General features: G+C 39.5%; 1 protein-coding gene across 4 annotated transcripts in view; it reads left to right on the top strand.

Moving 5' to 3' along the window:
* The first annotated feature begins 18,543 nt into the window (after nucleotides 1-18,543).
* Nucleotides 18,544-19,635, top strand: part of cblb (Cbl proto-oncogene B, E3 ubiquitin protein ligase) — a 104,655-nt gene continuing 103,563 nt past the window's right edge. For 2 of the 4 annotated variants that reach the window (XM_012956754.3, XM_012956752.3), the window contains exon 1: nucleotides 18,545-19,103. In XM_012956754.3, coding sequence (XP_012812208.1) covers nucleotides 18,903-19,103 — 201 coding nt within the window. In that variant the 5' untranslated portion in view covers nucleotides 18,545-18,902. Of the gene's footprint in view, nucleotides 19,104-19,635 lie in introns of all 4 variants that reach the window. The other 2 variants (XM_012956753.2, NM_001006801.1) reach the window with 2 other exon arrangements.

Here is a 19,635-nt window from a genome sequence, read left to right as displayed (position 1 = left end):
GCATAATTTATATATTACAAATTTTCAAATTCAAAAGATGTATTTGTTTATCCTTCTCTTGAAACAAGTTAGCAGAAGTCTGTTCTCCTCAAAATCTGTTAATCGGCTGGCTTTTTCTGTTGCGTGTTTCAGAAGACAGAACCAGTAGTGCATGGAATATAAACAACCAGTCAGATTCTACTTTCACCAGCAATTACATTTTCAAATAACTTTAAAACCATTGAAAACGCTTCATTGATTTATATTGGAAAGCTGTGTAGACCTAGATTTTCTTTCACTATGCAAAAGAAAAACAGTTCTTGAGAGGAGATTCCCTTTAATGTAACAAATACCTTTATCTAATTATTCAAAGTACAATAAAAGAGTATAATAAAATATAGGGAACCTGACTGTATTTGTTGTATGTTTAGCACTATGTGCCCAAGTAGCATAATATAAGTATTCCAGCTTGTCATACACAGCAAGATCTGCTCATTTGGTGAGGTCACCAAACAATCGCCACCACATCTGTACAAATCTGGCTCATCGGCTTGTTGGCCTTAGAGGGGCTGTGTCTGGATAATAATGGTGTAATCATATATTGCAATGCTAAGGCTGATGATCACATTTTTGTTTTTAAATACACACATGTATATATATATATGTTTATATCTATATAGTTTTGCATTCAAATTTTTATTGATTTAACTGTACATCAACTGAAAGAACCCTTCTAACTATATGCCCATATGACATAGCATGTTTGGGAAATAATATTTTGTTAGAAATAATACACAGGTAGCAGTGTAAATTAAACATCATTTTAACTTCATGATAATGATAAGTTAAGATCATGGTTCTTGGAGCAAAATTTAGTCTTAGTCCCTCCTTCCTCTAAATAAGAAACTGTTTCCTATTTCCACTACCCCTATGTAACTTACATTGGTTGGCCATTCAGAATTTAGACTCTTTTCTTCTGTAGGGAAAGTGAATGCCAACCTTCTGTAGAACATGCATATTTTTGTATCAGTCTAATGCAATTTATTAGTTTTTATGTACATAATCTTAAAATCAGAATAAGAAAATTGTAATATGTGCATTTTTTCAAAATAAACACAACTAATAAACAAGTACAATTACTATTTATAACAGCACTTCTTTACATAGGTTCCCAGAAGCTTCTAAAGTACAAACTGAACCATACATCTAGTACCCTATGATTAAGAAACGCCAGTTTACAACCTAATTTTTAAAGCAAATAGCTATCAAGCCTTGAGTCATTCTCAGATACAAAACCTTCTGTAACAACATAGAAAGGTCATATATGTATTGCCCTGCTTAATGCAGTTTCTAGAACTCATTATATTTGCAGTGGATATATCAGATTCACTTGTTAGTAGTTACTCCTAACGTAATCAGATGATTTGATAAAGATATTTCATTCAATTTTTCATTCAACTTTTATCCCTGGAAAGAAAATGACAAAATGATGCTATCTTCCCGGTTACCAACATGAAAAATAATCTGATGTATATCCTTCAGTCCTGTTCTGAGGGAAATGGCAATGCAGACTGTTCTTGCCAACCCCTCTAACCAGTCCAAGAGCAGCAGGGAAACAGGGAAAAACAGGAAAAATTAGAATTAGAATTACCTCTGGCAAAAGGAAAAGAGAATCATAAGGCTATATGATCTGTAAATTCTAATGAAATGATCTCTGGCTAATAGTTCGTTTTTGAATGTCAATTTCTCCACTATTGTACAGCGCTATAGAAAATAATTAGAAGTTAATTCATACCAATCTGGTTAATGCCTTGAAGGGGCATTCAACTTAAAATTAATTTTTGGTGGTGGTTTTTGAACTATTAAAACAATTTCTATTCTACCTTTCTCCAACCTGAAATTTAAATTGATATCCCAGCAACTATAAAGGTAATTTTGAAGCTAATTTGTAATGCTACTATAAGGGGCAGATTCATCAAAGTACGAGTTTGAATCCCGAAATGGGTAAAATTCAGATACGATAATTTCTGATGATCGCAAATATCACGAAAATGCTTACGAAAAAATCGTATTAGTCATGATAACACTTTGGTGTCTATACTGCTTAGTTTCCCTGATGAAGGTTCCAGTAAAGGACTGAAACATAGGATAAATAAACTTCCCCTTCTGCATTGATCAAGTCTTTACTTCTTTTTGTGAGTGCCGACATTTTTGCTTTTATACAATTTATTTAAGGTCTGGCACCCATGTATCGTCTCCTACTTTTGGAGTGCTCCCCAGCCCGGAATTATTAGTCATGATAATATCATATTGGCTATCCGAAAGTCACAAAATTTTCGTATCCGAACGATCATAAACAGCGGGAAAACCTTTCTGACTTTGATCCTTCTGTGGTGCTGTTCTCTCTGAACAGGGGCACCAGCCCGGCTGAAAAGGTATGCAATTCAAGTCACTTGGGGGTGCCTAACATTTTGGCACCCCCAAGTGACTTTGCCTTTCCTTCTCCTTTAAGGGCTCTGGCACATGGGGAGATTAGTCACCCACGACAAATCTCCCTGTTCGCGGGCGACTAATCTCCCCGGTTTGACATCCCACCGACGACAATGTAAGTCGCCGGTGGGATGGCACACGCTGCGCAGGCGATTTTGGCAAATCGCCGAAGTTGCCTTGCGTGTGCCATCCCACCGGCGACTTACATTGTCGCCGGTGGGATGGCAACTGATGGCAACTCGGGGAGATTAGTCGCCCGCGAACAGGGAGATTTCTAATCAGGTTCTTTCCTGTCTCTCAGTCTGTCTTTCAAATTATTGCCTGGTTGCTATGGCAAATTAAACCAGCAACTGGATGCATGTTGAAATTTTAAACTGGAGAGCTGCAAAACAAAAAATTAAATAAACAAACACAAACTATAAAAAATCTGCCCATTTAATACAATAAATACACTCCAACAAGCTTCCTAGAAGCAATTAATAAATAAAGTATGTACAACACAACCTGCTATGACCTGTATGAGAATATATGATATTGTAACTTTTAATATATTAATATTGTACAAAAGGGGGTACATTATTTCCTATTTATATATGTATACAAAGAGAGGGAGGTTTGGACTGGGATTGGACTGGGATTCAAAATAGGCCCAGACATTTCAAATACACAGAGGCTCAAACATCCCACCATCGTCCAACTAGATAGTGATTGCGACTATGGCATCTCTAAATAGTGATTATGGCATCTCCCAGCAGACCCTCTGCTATTTGTAAGAATCCACATATTACTAGTCAGAGCCTGAGAGATAAGCAAACCGTGCATAGTATGACATCAGTTATAGCCTAAAGAATGTGCCATTGGATATTTAAGGGAGTAACAGGTAACAGTACAGAAAGTGTTAACAAAAAATTACCTTTTTTAAAAGTTGCTTGAGAAACAATGGTGTAACTAGATGTTACTGGGCCTCACAGCAAATTCAGTTTGGGGCCCCTAAAGTTGACCTATTCTACCAATATTAAAATTAAAATTGCTTAATTAAGAGTGAATTAATGTGCCCTATACACTCCTGGGCCCCAGTGCAACCGCAGGGTTTGCTTCCTCTATAGTTACGTCCCTGTTGAGAAATGTATTTTCTATTGATTTCTGTGCAAGCAGTGCTGCATGTTTGAAGTTACTGCAGTGATAGCACATGCTTGCTGATAAATGTGCTCAGGGGAAAGCCGCATTCGCTTTGACTCATTGCTACTCATTTACTCCTGTCACTTTAGATCAGCCCAGATCAGCTGTGATTGTTATATTCCAGTGAGTAGGTTGCAAGGTATCTTCCAGAACCACAATGTTAAATATAGGTTTAATGTAACTGCCAGAGCAGAACTCGGAAAATCTGAGTAGAACAGAAAATAACAATTCAGCACGAATATCAAAACCCCATACCACTCATTGTAATTGCCAATTGCCTTTTTTTTATTAATTGTTTGGTTTGCCCTGAATCATAGACTAGGACCAAAGAAAAACAAAATACAAAACAAAAGTCAATGTTATGGCTATACTATACATTGTACAAAAATGTCAAACTGGTGTTCTTGAACTATAATTTCAGCAAGGGCAGACAAAGTTAGCCCTCAAAAGCTGGAAGTCTGACATTTCTCTTGTAGAATAAAGTTACCAGATCACTTCCAAAATCAGGTCTTTCAAGGACATTTTTTGAAGTCTGAAAATGTATTTTTAAAGGAAACTATACTTCTGGACAATGCAGGTCTCTATAAAAAATATTTCACATAAAACATTCCAAATGTAAATAACTTTTTCTTTTTATAAAAAAAGCATTTTCATTTAAAATATAGGACAATACTGTCCAATTTCTGTGGTATCGAGGGCCAGAATTTTTTTTGCCTACATGGTGGAGGGCCAGTAATGGAAGTCAGTTTTGACTTATAAGGCCATGGTAGTACAGCAAAACTCCAAAAGATTGGTAGAGGGTTATGTGCCGGATGGGCGGGCCGCATTCAGCCTACAAGGGGGATTGTAGGCTGTTAGTTGGACAGCCCTGATATAGTAGATTAAATTGTATGTGCTATTGGTTAAATCCATATCCTAATACACTGCCATTAAAGGACTAAAGTCAATCCCCCTGATTTGTATGAGAAACCAAGGGTACACACACATGGCAGGTTATATCAGCCAATAAATGGACAGGGCTGTGTCTTTTACTACTACATTGCATCGTTAGGTGTTCTGTGAGTACTTATTGTACAGCGCTGCGGAATATGTTGGCGCTTTATAAATAAATGTTAATGTAATGTGAGTGAGCATCACATAGTTACATAGTTACATAGTTACATAGGGTTGAAAAAAGACCATTGTCCATCAAGTTCAACCCATCCGAGTAAACCCAGCACACAACCTATACTAACCAATCTATACACTCACATACATAAACTATATATATACAACCAGTAATACTAACTGTAGATATTAGTATCACAATAGCCTTGGATATTCTGCTTGTTCAAAAACTCATCCAGGCCCCTCTTAAAGGCATTAACAGAGTCTGCCATTACCACATAACTAGGAAGGGCATTCCACAGCCTCACTGCCCTCACCGTGAAAAACCACCTACGCTGCTTCAAATGGAAGCTCCGTTCCTCTAATCTATAGGGGTGACCTCTGGTGCGCTGATTGTTTTTATGGGAAAAAAGAACATCCCCCAACTGCCTATAATCCCCTCTAATGTACTTGTACAGAGTAATCATGTCCCCTCGCAAGCGCCTCTTTTCCAGAGAAAACAACCCCAACCTCGACAGTCTAACCTCATAGCTTAAATTTTCCATCCCCTTTACCAGTTTAGTTGCACGTCTCTGCACTCTCTCCAGCTCATTAATATCCTTCTTAAGGACTGGAGCCCAAAACTGCACTGCATACTCAAGGTGAGGCCTTACCAGGGACCTATAAAGAGGCAAAAATATGTTCTCATCCCTTGAGTCAATGCCCTTTTTTATACAAGACAGCACGTTATTTGCTGTAGTAGCCACAGAATGACACTGCCTGGAATTGGACAACTTGTGATCTACAAAAACCCCTAGATCCTTCTCCATTAAGGAAACCCCCAACACGCACATCACAACATCACATCACAAAATGGTGGGTAAAGGTAAAAGGTGTTTTTTCTTGATGTGCCAAATTTGAACTCTTTGATATTCCACATAGGAATTAGGATATATATATTATCTCTTAGGAATGTACAATTCTTCTTTAATGGCTAGCTGCTAAATTCACTGGTAGCCATCTCTGACTGTATATTCAACTGTCATGTTTTTCATAACATTTTTCATTCCAATACAGAGTACGATCAGTGGTGTAACTTTTACAGAGCCGGGCCCACCAGCAGGATCTCCTGCCTGTCCACTGGCTTCTTTGCGTTAGGTTGCCAATTAAAGCTGGAAGGAAGGGAGAGGGATGGTCTGGGCCCCCATGTTTCCCCGACCCCAGGCTGCAAGGTCTGCTTAATGAGATACATATTAACTGCCTTTTGAGACAATGAGCTTGCCAGTACATGTGCAGACAATATCTTCAAATTCTATTTATTCACTACAGGGGATACATATATAAATGGCCAGTAAAAAAAAGGGCCAAGGTTAACAAGATACAGCCCCCATATCACATTTTTTAAAAAGAACATAAATGCTTTATAAAGGAAAAATAACTATCCTCTTAGTTTAACTAATATGTTTTTTAATTGTTGAAACGTCCTCTTCTTTTACCAATATTATTATTGTGGCTTATTTTCAAATGTAAATGCCTCTCATGAGCTGATTATTAATTAAATGAAACTTAAAGCCTAAGGCATGGGAACAGATATTAATAACAAACTCATGAAAAAAGTCTAAAAATGGTTAACATTGAATGGACACATCTGGAGGCAGGAAGTGATGTTGCTTGCCTAGGTCAAGGTGAAAGGCAGGATACTAAGATTGTTTTGGTATTTTCCACCAATGGCAGTTATTTTAAGACCAAAAAAAAAATCCAGACGGCAACAAAGGAACTGGAAAGCTTTTTTCTGCTTGGAGAGTTCCGCACTACTAAATAAAGGCTTTCAAAATTAAGGGAATTCCCCAGTTGAAAAGATGGTTTGAAATGCAGGAAAACAACATATTTTTTATGCAGCCTGCACCTTTCAAGAGATTCTCAGGCAACGAGCTGTGGTTGTTTATTTCCCTTAATGGATAAAAGATTAATACATTACTACTAATGTTTAACAGCAAGGTTTTAAGCAATAAATAATGTGCCTATCGATGCTGTAGAACTTAAACTCTACCCAAAGACATCTTGCCTATGCCTAATGTTTTCTCTTAGGGTAGCCATCCAAGAAAATATTTGATAACATATCCTAGTTGTAAACTAATTGTAAAAACAATCAAAAATTTTACAAATGGTATATTGATGAAGGAGTTAGGACAGATACTGCATGAGTAGCTATCCACATGCATGTTTATATGCATATAAACATAAAAAAGGATGTACTCTATTTTAAACTGGTAAAATAAAACAAAACATAAAGCATCAAAAACACTACTATTATCAAACACCTGCGTATATAAATATCCATTAATAAATTAGTTATATAAAAATATATAAAGATATAAAAATAGCCTTAATGTCACCTGGGATGGTGATTTGCACCTGGCACTATAAGACTACAAGCAATATATAGTATATTATTGGTGAAGCCGTATCTCATCATCTCAGTAGATTTGTATTAAGGCAGGCTAGGGGGCCTAAGCAAAAGTACCTAGGGGTGTCTGTAGTAACACAACCTATGGTGAAAGCTGTGTAGTCTTAGGTTTGAAATGCAAATTAAGTAAAATAGTGTTTCTATTTGTGTTCTTATGGTACAAAGTGGTACATGGTGGTATTCCAAGGGGGAGATTGGCCACCACCAGTTACAAGGCATTATCTGAGTATTACAAAGGAAAAAGAATAAATAAAAATTAAGAGTTGTTTATTTAACCAATGCACAGCGAGAAATGGCATTTCCAGATTTCAAATTTGTGTATAACATCCTGTAAGGCACTAAGCATGTTGGGCATTTATGTTTGATGTCTTAATAAATCTGATGACACCTTTCCTTTAATTAGGATGCCTTATATCAGCCTAATATTGTTATATTTATACTCTATCTCTCTCTCTCTCTATATATATATATATAATATACATACAGTGTATTGTCAGACCCTAAAATCAGTAACTGACAGCAGAGAATAACAGAGCATGCGCAGGGAATCAGCAGAAAGGAAGATGGGGAGCTACTGGGGGCATCTTTAGCGACACAGATTTTCAGTGCTAAAGGGCTGTGGTTGCTTTGGGCTGGTACAGAAGCCCAAAACTAAATGTACAATATTTCTGCCCTAGTTCTACTTCTTTAGTTCAGCTTTAGTTCTCCTTTAAAGTCATACAAAATTGTATCTGTGCATTAAACTCGGCAGATAAATGTCATGTCATCTACTTAGATTTTGCTAAAGCGTTTGATACAGTACCTCACAGAAGGTTAATGATCAAATTGAGGAATATTGGCCTAGAACATAATATTTGTAATTGGATAGAAAACTGGCTGAAGGATAGAGTACAAAGAGTGGTGGTAAATGGAACATTTTCTAATTGGGCCAGTGTGGTTAGTGGAGTACCGCAGGGGTCAGTCCTTGGTCCTTTGCTTTTTAACTTGTTTATTAATGACCTGGAGGTGGGCATAGAGAGTACTGTTTCTATTTTTGCTGATGACACTAAATTGTGCAAAACTATAAGTTCCATGCAGGATGCTGCCGCTTTGCAGAGCGATTTGACAAAATTGGAAAACTGGGCAGCAAACTGGAAAATGAGGTTCAATGTTGACAAGTGCAAAGTTATGCACTTTGGTAGGAATAATATAAACGCAAACTATCTACTGAATGGTAGTGTGTTGGGGGCATCCTTAATGGAGAAGGATCTAGGGGTTTTTGTAGATCACAAGTTGTCTAATTCCAGGCAGTGTCATTCTGTGGCTACTACAGCAAATAAAGTGCTGTCTTGTATAAAAAAGGGCATTGACTCAAGGGATGAGAACATATTTTTGCCGCTTTATAGGTCCCTGGTAAGGCCTCACCTTGAGTATGCAGTGCAGTTTTGGGCTCCAGTCCTTAAGAAGGATATTAATGAGCTGGAGAGAGTGCAGAGACGTGCAACTAAACTGGTAAAGGGGATGGAAGATTTAAGCTATGAGGTTAGACTGTCGAGGTTGGGGTTGTTTTCTCTGGAAAAGAGGCGCTTGCGAGGGGACATGATTACTCTGTACAAGTACATTAGAGGGGATTATAGGCAGTTGGGGGATGTTCTTTTTTCCCATAAAAACAATCAGCGCACCAGAGGTCACCCCTATAGATTAGAGGAACAGAGCTTCCATTTGAAGCAGCGTAGGTGGTTTTTCACGGTGAGGGCAGTGAGGCTGTGGAATGCCCTTCCTAGTGATGTGGTAATGGCAGACTCTGTTAATGCCTTTAAGAGGGGCCTGGATGAGTTTTTGAACAAGCAGAATATCCAAGGCTATTGTGATACTAATATCTACAGTTAGTATTACTGGTTGTATATATATAGTTTATGTATGTGAGTGTATAGATTGGTTAGTATAGGTTGTGTGCTGGGTTTACTCGGATGGGTTGAACTTGATGGACAATGGTCTTTTTTCAACCCTATGTAACTATGTAACTAACTATGTAACTATGTTTGAGTGTATTTCCTGCTGAAACTTTGTTAACTAAATGAAACCGTTATACACTCTCTGCACTTTTATGTAATTTCATGTTCATTACTTTTTAAGTATTGTGATGTAATTAATTATATCTCGCAAAAGTATATAAACTTAATAGTAAAGCTTGTTATTATGATAAAGCTGACAGGGATGGTAATAAAAACACAACAAAAATTACCATAACTCATGATTCTTTCTTGCTTCCTGAACTCTTCTTCCTGTGTGAAGTTCATGCTATGTTCTCAACCGTTGTTCTTAGAGGAAAGAATAGAAAAGAATTGTCTGCCGCTGTGACAATGACACTGAACGTATGAAGGCACACACGTATCTGCCATATTCCAGGAAACCCAGCATGATTGCAGTATGAAGGGCAAAAAAGCGATTTAGTGCTGTTCTTAAAAGAAATGCAGTCTACAACAGATCATAGAATGGTATTATAGCAAAGGGAGATGTGACATTACAAACTTCCAGGAACTGAAGATTTGCTGTCTGACTGCATGCCCCTGGCTTGCACTTTACCCTGCCCTAGATTTTGGGACATTAGTAGCCTTGGATCAAATAATGGAATTTAGTATGAAAGAATAGTGTTACAGCTATCCAGCAGATTTTTACTCACATACAATCTACTCAAGGCCCAATGTTATTGTTTTGATGTGAACTAGCCTGCTAATCACAGACCCTTTACATTAAATATATAATAGTATGTATAAACTAATATATACAGAAAAGGGGTTATCTACCCTTCTCAGACTGTTATTTTATACATCATAAAATAATATGCCATAGAAACTATATAACTTTTATGTTGAAATGCTCTGTTAGTTAAAATGTAAAGATTTATGTTAACGATATTTGGTAATTAATGAAACCAATAGATATTTTTGCTTTGATATCTTATGCAAAAATTAATAGTAAAACATGCAGAGAAGAAATAATGACAGGACATCTAAAGAAATTCTCAGCACTCACTCTCTCACAAAAGACACACAAAAGTACACATATATTTTTGATGATTTCTAAAACTTCTGAAACCTGATACTGTTGTACAAGTTGCTAATGACTTTCTTACCACTAAAATAAATATTTACAAGTCCAATTCCTGTCAGTTCCTAAGCTTAACCCCCTCCCCCTGTTTTAGTTTCCATCTAAAAAATCTGTTCTTTTTTTATTACTGCTGCATTGTGGCAAAAATCCTTTGAACTTCCTACATCAATCTCCTTCTGCTAGAGACAAGTTAGCTTTTCTTCTGAACCACCAAAAATATTTAGACATGGAAGAAGGTATTTTGACACTTGGCCATAAAAAATATTTAAATGGGAAAATATAACCAATTTATATGCAGAATATTTCTTCCATGTATTTGTATTTTGTAACTAGTCTATAGAGAAATTCAGTTGAGCTCAGTAAATTGGCATCTCCCAATCCTTTTAATCCTATTAATCAGGTATGCAGAACAGCAGGGCCTCATTTACTATTAGGGCTCTGGCACACGGGGGAGATTAGTCGCCCGCGATTAACTCCCTGTTCGCGGGCGACTAATCTCCCCGAGTTGCCTACCCCTGCCATCCCACCGGCGAACATGTAAGTCGCCGGCGGGATGGCAGACGCGGCGGCGCGATTTCGCGCAAATCGCCGAAAAAGACTCGCGAGTCTTTTTCGGCGATTTCCGGAAATTGCCCCGCCGCGTCTGCCATCCCGCCGGCGACTTACATGTTCGCCGGTGGGATGGCAGGGGTAGGCAACTCGGGGAGATTAGTCGCCCGCGAACAGGGAGTTTTATCGCGGGCGACTAATCTCCCCCGTGTGCCAGAGCCCTTAAGGGAAATATCCCTATCCCCCTTATGTAATGAAGGGCTCAAAGTTTGTTCAACAACATTACCCTGTAGCTACCAATAGGATGTTTGCATTCAGCACTGCTGAATGTCCACACTGCAACAACAGAGACCTGCAGCACTTCAGGAAAGAAAAGTAGGGTGCAAAGTGCAAAAAAATATCAGATTGTCATGTATTTACACTATGCACACTGCCTTCCCAGCCAGTAAACCAAGCATGTAAGGGCTCTGGTACACGGGGAGATTAGTCGCCCGCGGCAAAACTCCCTGCTCGCGGGCGACTAATCTCCCCGAGTTGCCTTCCCTCTGCCATCCCACCGGCGAACATGTAAGTCGCCGGCGGGATGGCAGACGCGGCGAGGCGATTTCGGGAAATCGCCAAAAAAGCCTCGCGAGTCTTTTTCGGCGATTTGCGCGAAATCGCGCCGCCGCGTCTGCCATCCCGCCGGCGACTTACATGTTCGCCGGTGGGATGGCAGAGGGAAGGCAACTCGGGGAGATTAGTCGCCCGCGAGCAGGGAGTTTTGCCGCGGGCGACTAATCTCCCCGTGTACCAGAGCCCTAAAGGGTCTGAATTAGTCCCACTGCTGTAATTCTAGACATAGAACACTGTGCCTTATCAAAAGTAGTTTTTAGTAGTACTTTTAATCATAAATGTCCCAACATATATGTTTTGTTTTTCTTTTCCAAGAGATCTCAGTTCAGTCTTATTTCTGTCTGTAAGTTACCCTCCCGTATAGATTGTAAGCTCTACGGGGCAGGGACCTCCATCCTCTTGTGTCTTTGACTCTTAACTTATTGCAATTGTATCTTGTATTTATTGTTATACTTTGTATTTATCTATTATTATCTTAATAACCCCCTGTTTGTATTAATGTATTCTACTGTACAGCGCTGCGTGCATAAGGGCTCTGGCACACGGGGAGATTAGTCGCCCACGACAAATCTCCCTATTCGCAGGCGACTAATCTCCCCGAAATGCCATCCCACTGCCGAAAATGTAAATCGCCAGTGGGATGGCATACGCGGCGGTCGGATTTCAGTGAAATTTCCTTGAGAGGAAACTTCTGCGATTTCAGTGAAATCGCGATGCCGCGTATGCCATCCCACTGACGATTTACATTTTTGCCAGTGGGATGGCATTTCGGGGAGATTAGTCGCCCGCGAACAGGGAGATTTGTTGCGGGCGACTAATCTCCCCGTGTGCCAGGGACCTAAGTAGCACTTTATAAATAAAGATATACATACATACATAGATACAGTCTTATCTCAGTAGGTTTTGGAAATGCTAGATTCACACTTTTAACCTCAAATGTACTTAACAGGAAGGATATGTTGTGTCTTTAAAAAATATAGATTGTTTTGAAGATCAGGTAGAAGATGGTTGTCCACAAACACAATTTGATTGTTTAATTAGCTATATATATCAGGGCCTGAGGCAATCAGTTTGGGTTGCACTCATGTACTTAAAAAATATACATTTTTACTAAGTTTTACAAAATATACCTTAATACGACTAGTGAAATCCTCATCAAAAAAGTTTGCCTAAGCTTCATTAATCTTAACTTTAAAAAAGTGTATAATGTTAAATACTATTAGTAAATAAAACCTTGTATTATGTGCCTAGATATTTTTCAGTTCTCTGCACTTATCCACAACATTGATCCATAACCTTTATACCTTCTTAATTTGCACACTTTGTTACAATATCACTATTATCATACAGCTCATCTTGCATATGCATGGTCTTGATTCAGGAAACACTCCTGTTACTGGAACACCAGTTAAAAGAACAGTTCAGTATAAAAATAAAACTGGGTAAAATAGATTGGCTGCTCAAAATAAAAAAATGTTTTTAATATAGTTATTTAGCCAAAAAATGTAGTCTATAAAGTCTGGAGTGGGCAGATGTCTAACAAAATAGCCAGAATACTACTTATTCCTTTCGGCTATCTAAACATGTGCCCCCCCCCCCTTGAGGGGGGGGCACATGGGACATAACTGTTCAGTTAGTTTGATTTTTAATTTGACTTGTGTACTCACAAACTAACTGAACAGTTATGTCCCATGTGGCCCTCCTTAAAGTCACTGACTAACTAAGAGGATAGAGTGCTGAAATCAGGAACTAGTGTTCTGGCTATTATGTTAGACATCTGCTCACTCCAGCCTTTATAGATTATAGGAGCAGGACTTGTAAGGGGACTTGCTAATTGTCCATTTTTTGGGGGGACAGGGGGAATTATGGCAGTGTCTGCAAGTTTAGTTTTAGTCCTGTACTGATCTGTTGGTCACAAATGTAGATACTAGGTAAGGATCAGCAGTTGCTTGAGACTGTCTTAAAAAAATACACCAAGCTTCTGAATCTATTAAGGGATTCTGAAAGAAGCAGTAGTGTAGGTAAAGTGTAGGTAAAGTCTGTAGTACCTTAGATCAGTAAGATAAGTGTAAAATTGACTTGTAGTTCCCTTTGATCATTAAAAGAATGATATAAGTATAATGTCCACTTAGTAATAATACTGATGCTAATAAGTTCTAAAATATTATTGACTTTTGTTTATATAATATCTCCCAACCCTGATTTACTTGTTGTATCACAGTTAAAGTATTCATTCATCTTAAGAATTGTTCTTGAGGAAGTATGAATGACCCAGGGATATTTTTCCACATTGTTTCTATGACTTTCTGCTATGTAAATGAGAGAAACAGACTGATCCAATTACATGAAGTATCGCTTGCAAGCCTCGGCATGACTGCTGAGTGAGAACTACATCCTTCTTATTTGGCTGCTAGTATTTAAGGTTTTTGCTGGGTTTTATTCAAACTCAAACAAGAAAGCTTAGTATTGGAGAGAGGCCAGAGGGTCAAACAAGTTACCAGAAGATCAAGCAGTAAGTAATCGACAGGTCCAAATCAGGGTGGGTAGAAAAGGCTTAGAAGTAGAGTTCAGAAAAACAACTAAGTAACTTAATAACTGAGCAGTTAGTGTAGAGTAATAGCATTTTAATATCTTTTAGAAGTAGAGGGGGGAAAAAGGTAACATCACTGGTAATACTTCACTCCACTTTTTATACAGCATGATAAATAGGTCCTATCATACTCATAATATGTTAGTGCAGTGCTGTCCAACTGACGGCCCCGCCTCTGTGTGGCCCCCCCACCTGTCTGGCTGCTGTGACTGCTTACCTTTGTAAGCCCTAATTGGTATCAATACTGAGATTAACCTGCCCCCTGCATTGTTAACACACATTTAGGTTGTAAACCTCTGTGTAGTTTAAACATGCAATCCCCTGTGCTGTTCACACCTTTTAGTGCCTGCATTGTCCACCCCCTGCATTGTTCACACCTCAGGCTCAGACTGTTTGCACCCACATTGTTGGATATGGTCAGGGCCGGATTTGTAAGCCCCGAGGCTGCCCCCTGTTCGTCGCCCCCCCCCCCCTCGCTTCGTATGTGATTGTAAAGACCCACGCATGCATGATCGTGAGATTGCACATGCCCCCGCGGGGGGGTTTGACGAACAGGGGACAGTCATCGCCCCCCCCCGCGCGCGCATGTGCAATCTCACGATCACGAATGCGCGGGTCTTTACAATCGCATACGGAGCAGTGGGGGAGAGGTCCCCATTGCTCCGTATGCAAGAAAAACTTTTATATTTTGGTGCGGCATGCCACCCCCCAATTTGTGCCGCCCTAGGCCCGGGCCTTTGTGGCCTTTCCACGAATCTGGGCCTGGATATGGTCTTTAAAGCTCTTGTGATAACATTGGTGTGGATTGAAGTGGGTGCGATTCTGGTCCTCTGTACCACTAATGTTGGACAGCACTGCCTTAGTGTATTAAGCTTTCACTATAAATACTAGTTTGCTTACATTATTTTATTTTAAAAAATGGTGCTTGCACACCTAGCATCTTTATATATTCACTGCAGAGCAAACTGCCCAGCAAGGACAGTACTTTGATCAGTGGTCAGGCTATGTAGTCAAAAATAACCAGGTTGACAAAACATTATGTGCTAGGCCTGGTCAGTTATATGTTGTTGATAACATTGGATTTGTTTGTGAATGCATTTGATAAATGATTATTTTATGATCTCTAATCAATAATAATCTAAGAATATCTCATAATATTTTATTGTAGCTATACTATTTTTATATGGATGAAATTTCTGATATTGTCAAGTAACGTCATGAGAAATAGCAATATTATATTATTCAGGGTAATCATCATATCCTGCCAAACTAGAGCCTCATCGGGATAGAGTATTCCTATAATAGTATGTATGAAAGCAATGAGTTCAATGCAATGCTTAGGAGAGCAGCGTAGCATTCACAGTTCACTTTGAGATCTGACCACCAATGCCCTGCAGAAGAGAAGGAGTTACAGATGTGGGCAGAGGTCATCTCCCTCCCCCAGGTTCTGAGCTTGTTGTTTTTGTGTCTCCTTCCTGTGTCTGCATCATTTCAAGGCAGCATAGTTGTTGTCTTGGCTGCTTAGGCATTGTTTGTGTGGGTGCTGTGCAAGAGAACTATAAGGCTGTCTGGTATATAAACACAGTAGAGAATTTCCCCTATATCTCTGTATATAAAGCAACTAATTAAAGCAACAAAATCTTACATTTGACAGCCAATTCTAAATAAGATGAAAGTAAATAATACTTTCAAGTTGTACCGTCTTGCAGAATAATACAGTTCCTAGTATAAAGGCATTATTTATTAAATCAAAAGGATACCCATTAATAAGTATGGTTTCCTTCCTCCACATGGTTTATTTTACACAATATGTCCACCATTTTTTTTATTAAAGGATTTGTAGTACCTTTTTTAAAAAAATATCAAGAGGGACACTAGCAATCAGATAGCTGCTGAAGTTTTAAACTGGAGAGCTGCACAACAAAATGTTAAAATAAATGTTATGTATGGTGCATGTAAATCTTCTCAGTTGGGTGCGTTGTGGCCAGCTGAAAAGCACTACAAACTGCCTCCTTTGGTATTATCCTGGTATCTATATAGTGCCAAGACATTTACATTGGATGTGCCCACATAGGTACATCCAGCATAAGATGCCAAGATATTGCAAGCTCTTTTGGGCAGGGTTATTGTTTGCATTATATGTAATTCTGTATGTCCAATGCATAAACCCATTTATTGTACAGCGCTGCGAAATATGTTGCAAATTTATAAATAGATGTTCTGCACTTTACACAGATGCAAATTCTAAGCAAACTGTACATTAAGTTTTTGTCCCCCTCAGCTTGTTATCACTTGCGACTATCTAATTGTAAATTAGACTTTATATGACTTGTCATACCAGTAAGAGGGAAACTCTAATGCTATACTATGTTAGTAAGTACAGAATGCTGTAATGGGGTGTTCACACACAATACGTCTGCATCACAGGAAACACTAAATAAAGGTTATGATTCAAAATTGTAGGACAAAAACAACTCAAGCAGTGGATTCTCTGCATGACAAACAAACTGTAAAATAACTGTATGGGTAACCCCAAATGAAACTAGAGTGCGCTAATTTGGTAGATACCAACGGCTGTATTATGTAATGTATTGATTACATGTGTACATAATAACATAGCAATAAACTATATGAAGGATAAGGTCATTAGCCGTTCACAAAGCTGGTGCTTTACTGCTGCCAGATAAATATATAATTAAAATCTGATTCAGGGGGACTTCTGTTGTGAGGCAAACTGAGAACCTTGCCTTAGACACCACTTTGCTAGGGGTAGGAAAAATCCAACAACAGGTAAGTTAATTGTAGAACGTTCTGTTCCATAACAGGAAGTTTGTCTTTTTCTTTTAAAACAAGAGGTAATAGTGTTCTTTATTCAAGTGGCCTCACCCTCTGTACCATATGGTTTAAGAAGGAGAACATTTAAGGGGAGTGGTGGAATGGCTGCTGCTTCAGGAGGCAAAATGTCTGTATGTTGATAATTTATCTTTTTCTGGAATGGATGTTAACATGACAGAATGCTGCTATTTGCAGCATTTCATGATATTGATATGTAACATCCTGGTAAGAGGATACTGGAAATCTAGACTTGGGGAGAAAAAGACGAACTTTAGCATCTAGTATTGTATTTTATTTAGTACCATGTGTAGATAGTTCTTTAACAAAATACAAACAGGGGTACTGTACATGACTAGCAATCCATAGATTCTGGCAAATGCCAGAGGGGTTGTTGTAAGATGCCATAGACAGTCAATATTTATTAGGCTTGTGGGGCTGTTTGGGCCACTGTGTACTAGAAAAGTCAGGGCCTGTTGTGAATCCCAGTCCAGGCCAGTACCGTGTATAAGTGATAAAATGTACCATACAATAATTGCTATGAGATTCAATACACATTTGGAAAGAGATCCCTGCCCCAAAGACTGTACAAGCTAGCCCAAAGTCATCACTCCATATTTATGTAACAAATATTTGCACTTGATTTATTCTGGCTCCACTTTTGAATCCAGCACTGGGTTTTGATAAGATATTGTGACAGTGCCAAAGCCTTGCATTATATTTCTTTGTCAATTAAAATCTTATGGAATAAAACCACTGGTAGATTGTTTGAACATACTAACATATTTCCAAGGATATTGCTAAATATGTATACTGCTTGATTTTAGTCCTAATTCACTCAACAGTAAGTTTTTAAATTGTGAATGGTACCTATTATTTAAACTGACTTTTTTGATTTTGCATTTAAATAGTGAAAATGAAGAACTGAGAATCTCCACAATACCCTCCTGATGTGTTTATCATCTTCGAAATAACCAGAGTTAATTAGGTTCATAATAGCTGGGCACATTTTCCTTTATACTTGACATATATACATTTGCTATTAGTTTTGCAAACATATTAACTGGATATCTATTCCTCTCCCAAACCCTGCTGGGTGACAAGCCTTCTGTGAATTTGCAAAGAATACAAAGTGGCTGTTGTTAGATAAGCCTGGCTACTGCAAGGCCAAATTCACTGTGTAATTATGTGCCAAATGTTGTTTGCAGCTGCCAGCCTGTGCCTGTGCCTTTTGCATATTGCCAATGTATATCTTGATTTAAAATCTAAATACTTCAAGGCTTTGTGCAAAACATATCAGAAACCCACAATCCCGTGTATGTGTAACTATGAATGGTGTGTGTTTACACGAGATTTGTCTCTGTTTCAGCTATACACGCAGGCAGAGAAGTCAAGGGCATAACGTGCATATTGTCCTGTCACGTTTGGAATGAATTAGTGACACATTTGCGACCCTATTATAAGAAATCAACTTTCCAGTCCTCCCTTCACCATCTGCCCGTCTCAACCGAGCGCTCCCAGTTGTACTACATGACAACGTGAAGGTCCCAAGTGTGTCTCACTCCAGTCCCCTCCTACTATTCTATGTCCCATATGCTCTCACCTTAACTCCCCCCCCCTCCCGAAACACACACAGTTGGATACACCCTGACCGCCCCCACTCAGGCCGCTTTGCTAGATGCCCCGTCCCTTTCTGCCCAGGGGACTTGTAGGGCGATGTGCGTGTTATGTTTTCGCATCTGGTTCTTTAAAGGGGCCGTGCAGAAGCGAGCCTCCCTGTTCTTCCCCTCCTCCTCCGGTGACCTCACCAACTCAGGCTGCAGCTCGGATGAGGAGGGGAGCAGAGAGTTTGCTGAGCCCATCAGGCGCTGAAGTGTAGGGGGCGTCCAGGCAGCACCCGGGTGTGCGCTTATGCAGCGGGGGCTGTGGAGACCCCGGGTATTATATGTCTTTTGTGGCCTTTGCTGAAGGTTTCCCTGCGGCTGCCGCTTTCACACTTTTCCTCCTCTCCCTTCTTCCCAAGCCATGGCCAGCAGCAGCAGCAGTAGCAGTAGTACTAACAGCAGCGCTGTAACCGGGCGTCTCCCGGGGGCCCGCAGCGCTAACCCACGAAAGGCCCGCATACTCGGTTTGTTTGATGCCATCCAGGATGCTGTGGGACCTCCTAAACAGGCAGCGGCCGACAGGAGGACTGTGGAGAAGACCTGGAAACTGATGGACAAAGTGGTAAGAGCAGGCGGGAGGGGAAAGGGGGGACCATCATCTGTGAGTAACCAGACCCCTGCATTACTCCTGAGGGGTGGAAGGGCTATTGTTTTGGTAGTAACTAGTGTGGGGGAAAAGGGGACATAAACTTACGTATGGAAAATGCTTGCAGGGCTCTTTAACCTAACATTGATAAACTTTATTTTTTTTGATGCTCAGAGGCCACTCGGGGATAAAAATAATACAATGGTGGAAACATTGTCAAGTGACATGCCAGTTCCCCAGGAATACTAGAGGTACTGTCAGGCTTGGTGGATCTTTTAGGGCCACAGCTTTGCTTGTAGTGCCTTGGGCCTCAGGCACACTGTAGTCTGTAGGGTAAATCATAAGGTTTTCCAGTGGCCTATATCCCATTTACTCCCGAAGGTTGAGTGCTGAGTGTGCAGCTCAGTCTGATTCACTAGTCTGTGCAAAGTTGCAGCATTTTGTAACTTTGCTGTAACATCTGTGTTGTCCAACTTATTGCATGTAGTGGGACGATTATTTCTCATAT

Source organism: Xenopus tropicalis, chromosome 2, assembly GCF_000004195.4.
Source record: "Xenopus tropicalis strain Nigerian chromosome 2, UCB_Xtro_10.0, whole genome shotgun sequence".
Lineage (NCBI taxonomy): Eukaryota > Metazoa > Chordata > Amphibia > Anura > Pipidae > Xenopus > Xenopus tropicalis.
Note: the sequence above shows the minus strand (reverse complement) of the source record. Positions and strands in the feature narration are given on the sequence as shown.